The 17236-nt window shown below is 44.6% G+C and overlaps 1 protein-coding gene across 1 annotated transcript in view; it reads left to right on the top strand.

The window, feature by feature from the left end:
• The first annotated feature begins 342 nt into the window (after nt 1-342).
• Nucleotides 343-17236, top strand: part of CSF3R (colony stimulating factor 3 receptor) — a 31587-nt gene continuing 14693 nt past the window's right edge. Inside the window, exons 1-9 of the mRNA XM_060257631.1 lie at nt 343-445; nt 1717-2013; nt 2876-2999; nt 4465-4652; nt 5945-6099; nt 11015-11168; nt 12580-12662; nt 15606-15816; nt 16553-16747. Of these exons, the coding sequence (XP_060113614.1) occupies nt 373-445; nt 1717-2013; nt 2876-2999; nt 4465-4652; nt 5945-6099; nt 11015-11168; nt 12580-12662; nt 15606-15816; nt 16553-16747 (1480 nt within the window). The 5' untranslated portion in view covers nt 343-372. The remainder of the gene's footprint in view (nt 446-1716; nt 2014-2875; nt 3000-4464; nt 4653-5944; nt 6100-11014; nt 11169-12579; nt 12663-15605; nt 15817-16552; nt 16748-17236) is intronic.

The following is a 17236-nucleotide window of genomic DNA, read 5'->3' as shown; positions in this document are numbered from 1 at the left end:
CTGGGGGAAGGGGGAAGCCTGTTAAACCGGGGGATTCCCCGCTGGGACCTGGTGATTGGGAAGCCTGTGAATGGGGCTTGGCTTGCTAGACTTGGATTTCAATTTCTCACTATCCCGATGTGTCTCCCTTCAGTTTTGTCTCATCATGTTGAACAGTATTAATTACCCTTCTTTACATGTTCATAAATGGGTACCGTATTAAATGGAAGGGTTAAGTTAAAATTGTATGTGTTGTTATTCATTGCCATAATGAAATGGCTCTTCCCACTCTGATTTAGAGAAAATGTACATGTGTACAAATTGCAGGAGAGAAAAATGTTACGGTGTGACTGGGTAAATTCCAGATAACGCAAGGCCCCCTGAAACAAAACCATGGCAACAAGAAAGAAGCTGCTGAGGGAATTCCTGACATGCTGTGTCACCTTCCTTCTGCTTCCTGGAGGAGGTACGTACGGTAGTTTGCTATGTCATAATTCAGCCAGGGCTGACCTGACTGTAAAATCACCTCTGATGACATATTTGCCTCAACTTTCAGGTGGCACCTGGAGATCTCCTGCTATTACAGTTGATCTCCAGATGACCAAGATGGGCTCCCCTGGAGAAAATGTCTGCTTTGGAGGGTGGACTCCATGGCATTATACCCTGTTGAGGTCCCTCCCCTCCCCATACTCTGCCCTCCTTACACTCCACCCCCCAAATCTCCAGGTATTTTTCAACCCAGAGTTGGCAGGATTGTCAGCCAGAGCTGCTTATTCTCCAAGGAGAATGAATAGATTCATGCAAGCACTGAGAAGAAATCAATGCAATGTGTCTGAATCTAGTCCATAGTGACCAGAACAGACATTCTCTAAGGTCTTTTTCCTTGATTTCTCCTGTTCTTTTTATTGTGCTTAGAAGACCGTTTCTTCTCCTATGAGAATGAATGGATTCATGCAAGCACTGATGAGAAATTAATACAATGTATATGTTATCTAGTGATGATCCTGTGGTCTAAAAGGTAGTTTCAGATGGGTAACAGTAGAAGAGCCAGATTCAAGTCTAGCAGCACTTTAAAGATCAACATGATTCCCAGGGTATAAGCTTTCAAGAGTCAAAGCTCCTTAGATTCTAAGGGACATCTAAAAAGTTTATACGTTAGAAATTTTGTTGGTCTTTAAGATGCTGGAGTCTAAAAGAGGAGTTCATACACATGAAGCTGCCTTATACTGAATTAGATCATTTGTCCATCAAAGTCTGTATTGTCTACTCAGTCAGGCAGTGGGTCTCCAGACTCTCAGGTTCAGATCTTTCACACCACATTTTAACTGGAGATACCAGGGACTGAACCTGGGACCTTCTGCCTGCCAAACCAGATGCTTTACCATTGAGCCACAGCCCCTCTGAGCCAATGCAATATCTACTGCAAGATATGGATTTGTGTGCCCCTGGAGTCTGGAAAGGTCTAGGGCAGGGGTGGGGAACAGTAGCCCTCCAGATGTTTTTCCTACAACCCCCATCAGCCCCAGCCAGCATGGCCAATGGCTGGGGCTGATGGGAGTTGTAGGCAAAAAACATCTGGAGAGCCACTGTTCCCCACCTCTGGTCTAGGGCATGGAGGGAACAGGGTGGAGGTTTTTTAGCCAAACCAGCAAGCCCAAAGCCTTGATCTCTGTGTATGGATTGCTTTCCCATGCCTCTGGATGTGGCCTGTGATCTTCTTGGCTTCCCTTGCAGGAGCTCTCATATGTAGCAACCTAGCAGTGGACTCATCCATTGTTCACTGGGGAGCAACAGTTACAGCTAATTGCACCATCTGGAGGAACCACTGCTCCTTTCTCAAGGATGGAGAAATCCAGATGATGTGGAAACTGGATGGCCAGCCTGTCCATGGTGTCCAGTACAGTCTTGGCGATGGGGTTGAATTTTCCAACATCACCATTGGCCCCCTCAACAGGACTGTGGTCAGTCTGAGCTGCTCAGTGTTGAAGAAGGAGACACCACACCTCTTGAATCTGAAACAGATCCATACTGCGTGTAAGCATTGGTCTGCTCTTGGGCTAGGACTTGGGAATTTGCATTGCTTTAGGGAAGGCAGTGTAAGAGAGATCTACCCCCAAAAGGCACCTGCCGTGGAGACAGCACCAGATGCCTTTAGCAAATGAGCCAAGCTGCCCTCTCCAGAAGAAGGGAGAACACAGTGAACTTCTTGGCTTCCCAAGTACATCCTCCCAAGTACATCAAGATTTTTGATCTTCTTATATGTATTTAAGTGTTTTCTCAACCCCAACTCTTGGTTTTATTTTGTTTTTTTCTTCCACAAGCTTCCCTCCTCTTCATATTATATTTTGTATTGCCCAGACCACCAGAGAATAAAACTGGAGAGCATTAGAAATCCCCAACTTTCTACCATGGTCTCACTTATGCTGAGGATGGGTAGAAACCAAGTCTGGCAGTTAGGCCAGGCTGCAACTTATTTGTTTGTTTGTTTGCTTGCTTTTTATATATCCTGACTGTCTCCTTTATGGGAATCCCAAGTGATTTATGTCATTCTCCTCTCCTCGATTTCATCCTGGTTAGGCTGAGCGCATGTGACTGGGCCAAGGTCACCTCTCAAACTTCCATGGCAGAGTGTGGTTAGAATCTGGCTCTCCCAGATCCCACACTCACGCTCTGGCCACTGCACCGCTCTCTCTCGAACTCTCTGTAAGAAATGCACTCTATTTATGTGCAGAGCCATGGTATTTTTTTAGCAAGCCATGCATTATGGGTTTCCAAACCCAGCCTTCAGCATAAATCCCAGGGTGTAGCCCCTGGCTTGGACATAGTAGAGGTTTAAAGCAGGAATCCAGCCTCCACCTCTAAACTTCTACTTTTGTCCCATGTGATCTTCATTCAGATCCTCCATCACAGCCCCAAAACCTCACCTGCATCATGAATGACACCACTTGGAACTTGACGTGCCAATGGGACCCTGGAGAGGACAGCCTCCTCCAAGTCCATACTATTCTGAAGGGCTTCAGGTAAAGAGAAGGGATTACTGGGAAGGTGGGTATCAAATGAAATGGGGGCAGGTTTGGGCTGTTTTGCAGAACTTCTTGTGTAAAAACCAAAAGCTTGGACTGCTCATCTATTCTGAATAAGAGTATGCAGGTGTACATTTTCACTTTGCATGCCCCTTTAAACCATTCTTTCACAGGCATGCACACTAAGGCTGTGATCCTCAGGATATTTTCCTGGGAGTAAGTGCCATTGAATAACATAGGACTGGCTTCTGAGTAGACCTGCTTAGCTTTGCTTCCTAATTTGTTGCAAATTTTGTTGGGTCCAGTACAAAGTGGAGCAAATTACTCCCCCACCTCCCGCCCCAGCTGTTTTAGCTCAGGGAAATGGCACGGGGGGGGAAGCAGGAGTCCCTCCTTCCCCTATGCCATCCTTCCAAGTCAACTAAAGCCCATGGAAATTTTAAACATCCCTTTCCCTGTAGGGAGCTGCTGTGTAACTGCATGGAAACCAAGCTGGGTTTGGGTTTCTCTTGCCAGAATGCATAACATGTAATTAATATGTAGACAGTGCAACAAGACATAAATGATAAAATGCCCTTAGGCACTAGCAGGAATGACAAGCCATTTCTGTACTGGGCATACAGGGTTGATGTGAGGACACCAGTTGAAGGCCTGCCACCCAACCCCTCTGCCTACACTGCGGCATAGGTGTGGAAGGTTTTCCTCCTTTCTATTGACATTAGTGGTTTGTTTAAGAGGTGGAACTTCATGCTACACGTAGTTCTGTGAAATTTATTTATTTCATTTTGCTGAATGCAGCCACACTATTTTGACAGCATCCTGATTGTAAGACAATATATGCATTATTTAAATAAATTAAATTACATTCATTTCAAGGTGAAAAGTGGCATGAGGAAGACAGGCTTTCTTACCCTTTCTCACCATCACCACACCCAACATGCTTTTAACACACAGCCCCAGGGAACTATTCATATCACTGTGCGTCTGGAGATCATCACCACATTAAGGTGGTACTAAGGAAAGGGAGCTTATATTTTTCCTGTGTTGTTTTAGTGGGGAATAGTAGCTATATAGGGATTTAAGAGTCCCAGATTTAAATCCCTATTCAGCCATGACTCTGCATGACCCTGGGCCTATAAGTATGAAAATTCAGAGTGCATCTGCCACCGTGGAATTTGCATGCATTGGCACAGGTTATGGATCCAGAGGTCATGTAATGAGTGTCATGGAGTCTTACAAGGCTGTTTCCAACCCAATCACCATTTTCTTTCCTGGCAAGGGCCAGCTGAGCGAGAAAACTCACAAAATAGATGCCTCCAGAAGTTGCACTGCATCACAACCCTGTGAAATACATTCTCTTCCACACTGCTCAGTCAGTTTGGAGAGCTGAGGTTCACAAATGTTGGAAGGCTGAGGCGATAATGGCCTTTTCCACCAACTTCCTATTCTCTTGGTCACACAGGAGTCAAAGTGGATGTGCTGTCCTCCTGGATCCCATCCCGGACTGTATCCCAGAGGCGGACCAGAATTCTTGCACCATTCCTCGCCAAGATCTCCACCTGTATCAAAAGATGGCTTTCTGGGTGATGGTACACAATAGCCTGGGAGTTGCACAATCAGAGCTCCTTTGCGCAGACCCAGTGGACTTAGGTATGTGACAGTGGTTGCCACAGATGGGGATGCACAGGAGAACATAAGAGAAGCCATGTTGGATCAGGCCAATGGCCCATCCGTTCCAACACTCTGTGTCACACAGTGGCAAAAAAAAGCCAGGTGCCATCAGGAGGTCCATCAATGGGGCCAGGACACTAGAAGCCCTCCCACTGTTCCTCCTCCCCCCCAAGCACCAAGAATACAGAGCATCACTGTCCCAGACAGAGAGTTCCAACAATACACTGTGGCTAATAGCCACTGATGTACCTCTGCTCCATATGTTTATCCAATCCCCTCTTGAAGCTGGCTATGTTTGTAGTCGACATCTCCTGTGACAGTGAATTCCATGTGTTAATCACCCTTTGGGTAAAGAAGTACTTCCTTTTATCCATTCTAACCCAACTGCTCAGCAATTTCATTGAGTGTCCCAGAGTTCTTGTATTGTGAGAAAGGGAGAAAAGTAATTATTTCTCTGCCTTCTCTATCCCATGCCTAAACTTGTAAACCTCTATCATGTCATCCCTCAGCTGACGTTTCTCCAAGCTAAAGAGCTCCAAGTGTTTTAACCTTTCTTCATAGGGAAAGTGTTCCAACCCTTTAATCATTCTAGTTGCCCTTTTCTGCACTTCTTTCAAGGCTATAATATCTTTTTTGAGGCATGGTGACCAGAATTGTACACAGTACTCCAGATTAGGCTGCACCATTGATTTATACATGGGCATTATGATACTGGCTGATTTGTTTTCAATTCCCTTCCTAATAATTCCTAGCATGGCATTATCCTTTGTTATTGCAGTCACACACTGTCTCAACATTTTCTGTGGGTGTTTTCGCACTCATGTTTTACTGGCGCCACGACCCTCCTCACGCCGGCGGATCTGCAGTGATTTCGCACTAGAAGCGCCGGCGCAGCCCATTGCGCCGGCTACTTCCGTCGCTAAGCCAGCGCAAACGTTTTCCTGCATCTTTGCGATTTCCGTTTGCGCTGGCTTAGCGACGGAAGTAGCCAGCGCTTCTGGGTGCGCCGGCGCTTCTGGTGCGAAATCCATGCAGATTCGCCGGCGTCAGGAGGATGGTCGCGCCAGTAAAACGTGAGTGCGAAAACACCCACAGGGAGTTATCTACAACAACCCCAAACTCTCTCTCTTGGTCAGTCTCCACCAGTTCACATACATCAACTTGTAACAAAGGGCTTTCATTTAATTTGCAGAACAGCTGAAATGAATTGGGGTGGGCCTCTCCTGCCCCGTTTGAAAAGATTTCCCTTTTCAATTTACTTCTCATTCTAGTCAAGCTGGACCCCCCAGCTGTCCAGTCCATCCTGTCTATCCCTGAGGATACCCACTGTGTGTCTGTGGCCTGGGATGCAGCCAAAGACAGCAAGTACACCAAGTACTTGTGTGACCTGCGCTACCGCCTGGAAGGTGATTCGGAATGGATGCTGGTGAGTGGCAGCTCAGAGACATTTCAGCTTTGCATGGATATTGCTCCGAGGGCCCCTTTGAATCCCTGCAGGGCAGGCTTTCCTATGCTGTCACCTCCACACCCGTCCAGGCTTGACACCCAATTCTGTTTACCCGCCTCCACCCATTCACCCATCCCCCAGTACTTCACTCTCTCACCTGCTTCCCTGGCAACCTGCAAGCCAGGGGCTGCTCAGCTGTGCACTTCCATTGCTGGTTTGTGCTCCTGTCCCTTCCAAAGTCAGTGAAAGCAAGTCCAGCCGTTAGCAGATGATCACACCGTGGTGGTGGTGGAAAGTGCTGTCAAATCGCAGTTGACATAGCATTCAGAGGTGGTTTACTCTTGCCTTCCCCTGCCCAGCAATCCTGGACTTCCTTGGTGGCCTCCCATCCAAGAGTTGACCCTGCTTAGCTTCCAAGAGCTGACGAGATCAGGTTAGCCTGGGCCATCCAGGTCAGGGTTTACTCCACTGAGTGCCAAGCTGATCTGTCCCACATGGCTGCTGCTCCAGACCACTCTGGTTTGGAGCTCACATGTGAATAGCTCATGCTCCTGGAACAGTTGCCAACCTCCAGGTGGATCTCACAGAAAAAGAGTAAAAGCACAATCAATAACTGTGGGAAAATAACAAATGCTGTTAAAGAGTATTTTTAGTGCTGAAAAGTTTCTTCCTGTTACTTCCACTATACTGAATGGTACAACATATACATAAATACAATCCTAAATATCTTTTCAAAGTACATATAATAAGTTAATCAGAATTTCATCAGATTTCAAATTCATCAAAATACAATTTCATCAAATTTCAGAAGTTGTGGCCATCATCTCAACACTCGAGCTGGTTTAAAGCACTTGTGCTAGTCCTTTAGTAGTATAGTAAATTTTTCCTCGATACTTATGGAAATTGTCTGTTGATTGCACTTTCATGATAGCTTGCTCCAGCCTCTTTCGAGTCTTGCATGGTTCCCAAGTAGCCTGTGATGGAAACACCGATCTATGAAACTGTTTCTCTGCAATCTATTTATCAAAGAGGCATTATATCCATGTCAAACTTCAAAGGATCGCTACTACCAGCACGATTTTGTATTTATGTGTATGGTTTGTACCTCAGTATAGTGGAAGTAATATATAATATAGTGGGTTCGATGCATTGAAGAAGATTGGTGGTAGCGATAATCAGCTCTTTATTAGATACAGCATGGTATGAGGCTGCACTAAAAGACTGAAGAACTGGGCCAACGGGGCCAACTATATACAAGTCAGGTTTCCTGCACGAGCACATTATTGGATCATTCAAACCAGCAGGGGCTTGTGATTGGTGCAGGGCAGTAGGGATTTGGATCCTGCTGCCCATTGTTCCCAAGTACCCAAGCTCCATTCATATGGCTCCAATGAGCCAGACAGGAACGCCCAATTCAGTCCTCTCTTGAGTCCATATAAACAACATAATAGGAAGAGACTTTTCAACAGAAAAAATACTCATTTTAAAACAATTTTATTTAGTTACATATGGTAACAGTATCTATTTCTTGCACCATTAATAACTTCTTTTTATCTATCCCATATATTACTTTCTAACCACCCCTCCCCCTGTTACTTGACCCCCGCCGGTGTTATTTACTTAAAGTACTAATGTTTAAAGGTACCTTTAACTAATAAAAACAAAAATTAATATCCTTCTTCCTTCTAATAATCATTATCAAAAATTGTCCAATGTCCTTTTATTTTCCACTCTTTTTCTTCATATCTTCTAAACTTTTTCCACTCCATCTTAAAAACTTCTAAATCATAGTCTCTTAAAATTCTTGTTAATTTGTCCATTTCACTCCATGTCATAACTTTTACAATTCAATCCCATTTCTCTGGTATTTTTTCTTGCTTCCACAACTGCGCATACAATGTCCTAGCAGCTGAAAGCAAGTACCAAATTATAGTTCTATCTTCTTTTGGAAATTTTTCCATTTGTAATCCCAACAGAAAAGTCTCTGCAACTTTCTTAAATTCATATCCCAAGATCCTAGAAATTTCTTGTTGAATCATCTGCCAATACTTTTTTGCTCTGTCACAAGTCCACCACATATGGTAGAAAGAACCTTCATGTTTTTTACATTTCCAGCATCTATCTGACATCTTATTTTCATCTTCGCCAACTTCTTAGGAGTCATATACCATCTATACATCATTTTAAAACAGTTCTCTTTAATACTGTGACATGTCGAAAGCTTAATAGAATTTTTCCACAAATATTCCCAAGTTTCCATCTGTACTTCTTTATTTACATTAATTGCCCACTTAATCATTTGAGATTTCACTACTTCATCTTCCGTAGACCATTTTAAAAGTAATTTATATAGTTTTGAAATTAATTTTTCATTATCTCCAAGCAGAACTTTTTCCATTTCTGTTTGCTCTTTTCTTATTCCTTCAGTTTTAATATCCTTTTCCACCAAGCTCTTTATTTGTTGCATTTGAAACCAATCATATTTATTATTCAGCTCTTCAGCAGTTTTCAATTCTATTTTGCCACTTTGTATTTTTAATAGCTGATTATATGACAACCACTTTTATTCACCTGTCTCAGCTGTTATTTTTATTACTTCTGCTGGCACTATCCATAACGGCTTTCTCTCATCCCCATATTTCTTATATTTCATCCATGTATTTAACAAATTGTTTCTTATATAATGGTGAGAAATAAAAACATACATCTTTTTTTTTCCATAGTACATATAAGCGTGCCAGCCAAATTTATTTCCATGACCTTCCAACGCTAAGAGTTTTTTGTTTAAGAGCATTACCCATTCTTTTATCCACACTAAACAAACTGCTTCATGATATAATTTTAAATCTGGTAGTTGGAATCCTCCTTTCTCTTTTGCATCTGTTAAAATTTTCATTTTAATCCTTGGTTTCTTCCCAGCCCACACAAACTCTGAAATTTTTCTTTTGCCATCTATTAAATTGTTTACTGTCTTTCACAATTGGAATAGTTTGAAACAAATACATTATTCTTGGCAGTATATTCATTTTAAGTGCAGCTATTCCGCCCAGCAATGACAAATTAAGTTTATTCCATTTTATCATATCTTCATCCATTTTATGCCATAGCTTCTCATAATTATTTTTAAACAAATCAATATTCTTCATTGTTATCTCCACACCCAAATATTTTACCTTAGAGGTAACTTCACAACACATTAGCTTCTGCAATTCCTTTTGTTTATTTACTTGCATATTTTTACATAAAAGTTTTGATTTTTCTTTATTAATATAAAGTCCCAGCAATACTCCATATTCTTGCATTTTAGCTAACAACAAAGGTGTTACTTGTATGGGATTTTCATTTATAAACAATGTTATAAAATGTTTCATTTATCTGCAAATGCTTCATTTATCTTTCATTTATCTTTTCATTTATCTTCATTTATCAATGTTTCATTTATCTGCAAATGCTCTATATTTATAAATAAATCCTTTTACTTTTAATCCTTCTATTTCTTTATCTTCTTGGATTTGCAACAGTAAAATTTCAAGAGTCATTATAAACAACAGTGGGGAAAGCAGACAGCCTTGTCTTGTACCTTTGCTAATTATCATGTCTTCTGTAAGATCTGCATTTATACATAGCCTTGCACATTGTTCAGTATATATTGCTTTTATCATCCTTATAAAGTTTTCCCCCAACTCCATTTTCTCCATTACTGCAAACATAAAGTCCCAGTTTAAATTATCAAATGCTTTCTCTGCATCCGCAAAGAATAATGCTACTTCCTTTTCTGGATGTCTTTCATAATATTCTACAATATTTACAACAGTTCTAATATTGTCTCTTATTTGCCTTTTGGGGAGAAACCCCGCTTGATCCTCCTTTATAAAATTTATCAGATATTGTTTAAGCCATTCTGCCAATATTCTTGTATATATTTTATAATCATTATTTAATAGTGAGATTGGTCTATAATTTTTTACATTTGTGACATCTCTCCTTTTGGAATCAACGAAATAACAGCTTCCTTCCATGTATTTGGTATTTTCCCTTTTATTCTTATCATGTTCATCAATTTCTGAAGTTTCGGTATTAATTCCTCTTTGAAGGTTTTAAAAAATTTAGCTGTATATCCATCTGGCCCAGGTGCCTTTCCATTTTTCATTGCATTAATCGCTGCTTCAATTTCTGTTTTTTCAATTGGATCATTCAGAAAAAATACTCTTTAATAGCATTTGTTATTTTTCAACAGTTACTGATTGAGAGCTAGTTTGGTGTAGTAGTTAAGTGTGCGGACTCTTATCTGGGAGAATCGAGTTTAATTCCCCATTCCTCCATTTGCACCTGCTGGAATGGCCTTCGTTCAGCCATAGCTCTGGCAGAGGTTGTCCTTGAAAGGGCAGCTGCTGTGAGAGTCCTCTCAGCCCCACCCACCTCACAGGGTGTCTGTTGTGGGGGGAGAAGATATAGGAGATTGTGAGCTGCTCTGAGATTTGGAGTGGAGGCCGGGATATAAATCCAATATCATCATCTTCTTCTTCTTCTTCTTCTGGTTGTGATTTTCAACCTCCAGGTGGGGCCTGGAGATCTCCTGCTATTACAATAGACAATAGAGATCAGTTTCCCCGGAGACAATGGCTGCTTTGGAGAGTGGGGACTCTATGGCATTGTACTCTGTAGAGATCCCTCCCCTCCCAAACCCCACCCTCCATGCACACCCCCCAAAAATCCAGGTTTTCCCCAGCCCAGACCTGGCAACCCTTGCTCCTTTCACTTAGGCTCCCAGGCCCTTCCAGTGACACTGGAACCCAGGAGAGACTGTCCAGGGGGCTGAGGATGCAGCCAGGCTGCTGGCAATAGGCAGACTGTGGTGGGTAAGATGGACTTTTCTGTATGTTTCACCACTTAGGTGCAGAATATCACCACCAGGCCAGCCCACCACTGTGGCTTCCTCTTTGATGTCTCCTATGAATTCCAGATGCGCTGCCAGAAATTTGGGGCCAGGTATATGAGCGACTGGAGTCCTACAAAGACCTTCACCACCCATGAGGACAGTGGTCATGGTAGGTGGGGGCTCCAAAAGCCTAGTGTTGGGGAAATAGGGCAGACTTGAATATGCCATTACTCGTGTCCAGGGATTATATTTTCACCAACAGTCACTGCTACATGGTATAGTCCTCCCCCATTGTTTCAGACATTGGAGCACAGTCCTGTTTTTCAGTGCTGGTGCATGTTACCCTTTGGGTGACGCCAGGGACTACAGCTTCTCCTTTATAAATGGCCTTTTACAGAGTGAAGAAAATAAAGTAAAATAATGTTCTCTAACACTGTGTTCAAAACTCTGGCCCTGATGCTCAAACCTGTCCTCTCCCTCCCCATTAACTGACAAACTGAATACTTCAGGGGCTGTGTTCACGATATTCCATTGCCACTTTGGCCTACCACTGTTTGAAGGCTTCACAATCACTGCAGTTCCCTCTAAGATGAGTTCATGTGAGCTAGCTCAGTATTTTAGCTTCTGGCTCACACATTTTTGTTTTAGCTCAGCCTGCTCAGGAAGGATAGCCCCTTGCCCTGAGCACACTAATTTATGCAGTAGCTCACAACTTTAATGCCAGTAGTTCACAAAGTAGAATTTTTGTTCACAAGAATTTTTGTTCACATCACATGGGTGGATCATCATTAGTTCCCTCATGAAGTTATTGCTTTAAGCTTTGTGAAGTGCAAAAACTGTTTCATCCAAGAGATGCAGGCTGTCTGGTGTGACTGAAAGATCAGCCCCTGCTCCCCTCATAGGGTTTGCAGCTCCGTTGAAAAATTCCTGGGGATTTGGGTGAGGTGCCTGGAGAGAGTGGGGTTTGGGGAAGGGAGGGACCTCAGTAGGGCACAATGCCATAAAGTCTCGCTCCAAAGCAGCCATTTTCTTCAGGTAGGGATGCCAGCCTCCAGGTAGAACCTGGAGATTTCCTAAAATTACGTCTGATCTCCAGACTACAGAGATCAATTCCCCTGGAGAAAATGGATGCTTTGGAGGGTGAACTCTATGGCATCATACCCCACTGAGGTCTTTGTCTTCCCCAGGCTCCATCCCCAAAGCTCCGAGCTTCTCAACCTAGATCTGGCAGCTCTACCTCCAAGGGAACTGATCTTTGTCATCTGGAGATCAATTGAAATTTCAGGAGGTCTCCAGACCCCACCAGGAAGCTGGCAACCCTGTCTCCTGAGGGTCTATGACTTCCTTGAGCTCTTGGCCACCCAGCAATGAAAACCCAGGGCAATGTATATTAATAAATCAAGTCATCTCAAGCACAGGGAAGGTACACTTTTTTCCTGTTTCAAGATGTTTGCCTGACCTTACCTCACACACCTGCGATTCCTGAGTCACCCCTCCCCCCACCTTCCCTATACCTTGACAATGGGCCTAAATGAAACAGGATGCTAAATGAAACAGCCAAATCCCCGTTTCTCCTTCAGCACCTTCAGGAGAGCTTGATGCCTGGTGGAAGATGAAGCCTGAGGAGGCTGGACAGGGAACACAGGTGCAACTGATGTGGAAGGTGAGTCCCCCATCCCCTGACCCTGCAAATGCCTCCATGGCAAGGAACCCCTCCTCCCCCATTTGCTGGATTTAACCTACAGTTTGTAAAGGACAGTTGGCTGATCCACATTCAAAAGCCAGACAAACAGTTGTATGGTTGTACCCAATTGTGGCAGTCAAGGCTTTTTTTGAGCAGGAACACACAGGAATGAAGTTGTATCTGACTTGGAATCAGGGGGTGTGGCCTAATATGCAATATGGGCTTTTTTGTAGACAGTGCATTTTTCTTTTCAAGCAAAAGCAATTTTGTCAAAGCAACTTCATAGTCCTTTGGAGGAGACTGGAAACAGTGCGTGGAAAGGGGCTGAATGGGATTCCCAGTGAGTTACAAGCAGCAGGGCCTCTCCCCCCTCTGCAATCATATAGAATTAAGGCAAACAAAACCAGTGTATATGCAGCTCTGGATAATTTATTTGGGTTGAAAAACTGGGCTTCCCTGGGAGCAGAATTTGTTTCTCTGGTGTATCTGAGCAAGATTCAAGTTCAGTCACACCTTAAAGACCATCAAGATTTTCAGGGGAAATGCTTTTGAGAGACAAAGCTCTTTATCAGAGGCTACAGAATGTGATATTTCATTCAGTAGGTTGACCTTTGGAATTGGGGGAGACAAAACTCCCTCTATCAGATACTAGACTTGCCAGCTCTGAGTCAGGAAATACCTGGAGATTTTGGGGGTGAAGCCTAAGGAAAGCAAGGTTTGAGGAGTGGAGGGACTTCAATACTTCTTTATTTGTTTATTGTTTAGACCAGGAGTGGCTAAACTTGCTTAACATAATAGCTACATAGAATAAATATCACATGTTTGAGAGCGGCAAGACATGAACGTCAGATTTTTAAGAGCCAGAAGGAAGGGAGGGAGGAAAGCAAATAGATGGGGAGAAGTGGAAAGGAAGCAACTTTAACTTTCAATGCATTCCCCAAGCTGCCAGCTGGCTTGGCTTGGAGAAGTAATTTAAAGAGACAAATGCCTTTTCCAAGCTGGCCAACGGGGCGGTGGGGCTTCAAGAGCCACACAATATGCATGAAAGAGCCACATGTGGCTCCCAAGCCACAGTTTGGCCACCCCTGGTTTAGACGTTTAGGCTGCCCTTCTCTGCAAGCAGAGCTCAGGGTGGCTTACAACAGAATGAAAACACAATAATCCAGTTCAATTAAACCAATGTCAGAATACAGTTCAAAGTCATAGTAAAAGCAATTCCAAGGTGGTGAATAATTTGAATAAAAATTAGAACTTCCTGAAGCCTCCAAGGGGTAGGTAAGAGGGGGGCAGGAAAAACCTGAGAGTGCCAGCTCACCTGCTGTCCTCAGTCAAAAGCCTGGCAAACCATCGGTTAGGAAGAACTTCCTGACAGTTAGAGCAATTCCTCAGTGGAACCGGCTTCCTTGGGAGGTGGTGGGCTCTCCTTCCTTGGAGGCTTTTGTAACAGAGGCTAGATGGCCATCTGACAGAATTGCTGATTCTGTGAACTTAGGCAGATCGTGAGAAGGAGGGCAGGAAGGGTTGCATCAGTGCTTAGTTCTCATGGCCCTCTCTTACATGCCCAGGGAAATCATGATTGCCACTTTGAGGTCAGTCAGCAATTTTTCTCTAGGCCAGTTTGGCAAGGGATCCTGGAGGTTTTTACCATTGTCTGGGCATGGAGCAGGGGTCACTGGGGACGTATGCGTGGAGAGCAGCATTTGTGTATTTCCTGCATTGTGCAACAGGTTGGACTAGATGACCCTGGAGGTCCATACCAACTCTATGACTACCTCTGCCTTACAGGCCCTGCAGAAAGGTAAAAGGTCCTGCAAGGCATGGATATTCTCTGGTAAAGAGTTCCACCAGGCAGGGGCCAGGTCAAAATAAGATGTAATGCCATGGGGTCCACCTTCCAAGCAGCCATTTTCTCCAGGTGAACTGATCTCTGTCACCTGCAGGGCTGGCATGTGGGGGTCGGTGAGGTAGGTGGCCGCTGCTTTCAGCTTCCACAGTCACAGTCCCCAGAAGCTGAGAGCCATGGAACTGTATCCCAGTTTGTGCTCTTTTCCGAACGCAACTTCCTAGCCAGGCTCGAAGGAGAGCAGCATTGCTCTGAAGCAAAGGGAGACAGCCTCAGAACAAGGCAGGCAGTCCCACACCTTTCCCCCACTTGGAAGCCAGGCGGAGGAAGGAGGAGGCGCGGCATCGCTCAGACCCCCATGGGGGGCGTGCAGCCATGCGGGTGGCCTGGGGTGGTAGAAACCCCAGCACCACCCCTCCTGGAGTTCTGTTGTAATAGCAGGAGATCTCCAGCCACCACATGGAGGTTGGCATCCCTAACAGATAACTATCTAACCTGGTTTCTTTTCAGCATGCAGTGCATAAGAAGTTCCCAGCCCTGACACTGCAGTCTTAAATTTTTCATAGTTTCTAGCGTTGTGAGGGAGTGAGCTGGGAGTCTTTAACCTCAAAGTTCCACCACTCTTGCCAGTTTGGTGTAGTAGTTAAATGCGCGGACTCTTATCTGGGAGAATCGGGTTTGATTCCCCATTCCTTCAGTTGCAGCTGCTGGAATGGTCTTGATTCAGCTATAGCTCTCGCAAGAGTTGTCCTTGAAAGGGCAGCTGCTGTAAAAGCTGTCTCAGCCCCACCTATCTCACAGGGTGTCTGTTGTGGGGGGGGGGGGACAGGGGGAGGTAAAGGAGATTGTGACCGCTCTGAGATTCAGTGTGAAGGATGGGCTATAAATCCAATATCATCTTCTTCTAATGGCCAGGATCCTTTGGATGAAGCCACAGCAGCACTGGTAGAAGTTAGTGAAAGTGGGACAGCTATCGATCTTAACCTTCTGTCTTTTGGGCTCTGCAGAGGCAGTTTTTAAAATCATTCATGGTCAATTAGCATCCTTTTTCACACTGGTGTTTTCTCCTCTTTTCACAGCCTATGAAGCCAAAGGAAGCCATGGGCAAAATCCTAGGTTATCAGGTCACCCTCAGTCCCTGGCAGCACAATGGACAGCAGTTCACCCTTTGCGACACTGTGGAGTTGCATTGCAATTTCTCCCTGCCATCCGGAGCACAGAGAATTTATCTCATAGCTTACAATGCAAGAGGTGCATCTCCACCTACAGAGGTCTCACTTAAGAAGAAAGGTAGGAGCCTGCTCAGTTCAGGGTCAGTCCCATGGCAACCCCTTTGAGATAGTTAAGCATCTCTTGCCTTGCTGCCCCAAGAATACAATCACATCCAATGCCAGGGCTTTCTGGTTAGCAATCAGGAGCCGGACAGACTCCCCAAGCAAGAGCAGCAGTGGGATTCTTTGCCATGCCAATGGAATAAGTTGGGTGTGTTCCATGGGCCATATGGGTGAAATCATGCAGCCTTAAGGTTACCAAGTCCCCCCTGGGAAGGGGGGGTAGGCTTGCTAGATCCAGGTTGGGAAACTCCTGGAGATTTGGGGATGGAGCCTGGGGAGGACAGGGACCTCAGTGGGGTATGATGCCATTGAGTCCACCCTTCAGAGCATCCATTTTCTCCAAGAGAACTGATCTCTGTAGTCTGAGGAAGAGCTGTAATTCCAGGGGATCCCCAGCTCCTACCTGGAGGCTGGCATCCCTCTGCAGCCTCCACACTTGTGGTCAAGGAAACTGGGTCCCACAAAACAAGTCCTGAGTTTGGGGCTTCACATCTGTATGTTGAAGCTCTTTCCTAGCCCACAAACTACAGGTAGACTTAGGATGGTGTTTGTTTCCAGGGGAAGTGCCATCTCTGGCATGATTCTTTGCAGGCAGACATTCAGAATCTCCCCCTGGTCTCTCAACTGCTGCCCTTCCAAGATAGTCTTTGCTTTGCTGTCTCCATCTGACATTTTGCTGGTATTGTTTATAGGCATTTCTGTGCCAAGGATCCATGCCTCTTCTCTTGGGGAAAACAGAATCTCTGTGAACTGGGATCCTCCAGGAGAACCAGCCACTGGCTACATCATTGAGTGGCCGAGGATGACCTCTGTGGACTCCTTGTTTGATGCTGAGATTAGCTGGACAAAACTGCGAAGTGGAGAGGAGAAACAAATCCAGATCCAAGGTGGCTGAGGGATTGCGTCTGGGGGAGAAGGGTCTCTGTTTGGGAGGGCATGGGCAGTTCTGCATGTGACAAATGGCCAAAGACAGCCCCCTCTCTATGCAGAAATAAGCCTCTGGCAGTATTGTCGACCAGATCACCATTTCTCCTTGTGTCTTTGTTGAAGAGGCACCACTGAAAGTCTACCTCATTTCCAATAGGACAACCAAGTCTCATGTACTTCAACAGAGATTTTCACCATTGAAGTGCTTGACACTTGATTGTCCTATTGGGAACGAGGCAGACTTTCAGGTGGCGCCTCTTTGCACCCTTCTTCCTCCTCAAAGTCATCTGAAATTGATACAACACTCATTCCTCAACCTGCTTAGTGGTGCAAAGCCCATGCTTACTTTAAAATACTTTACTATAACATCTCTTCAGGAGCAGTTCTGCTCATACATGAAGCAGCAAACACAGGGTCAAGGGTTCAGCAATTGTAAGCTGGGCAATGCA

Source organism: Heteronotia binoei, chromosome 17 (assembly GCF_032191835.1).
Source record: "Heteronotia binoei isolate CCM8104 ecotype False Entrance Well chromosome 17, APGP_CSIRO_Hbin_v1, whole genome shotgun sequence".
In the NCBI taxonomy this organism is placed as follows: Eukaryota; Metazoa; Chordata; class Lepidosauria; order Squamata; family Gekkonidae; genus Heteronotia; species Heteronotia binoei.
Note: the sequence above shows the minus strand (reverse complement) of the source record. Positions and strands in the feature narration are given on the sequence as shown.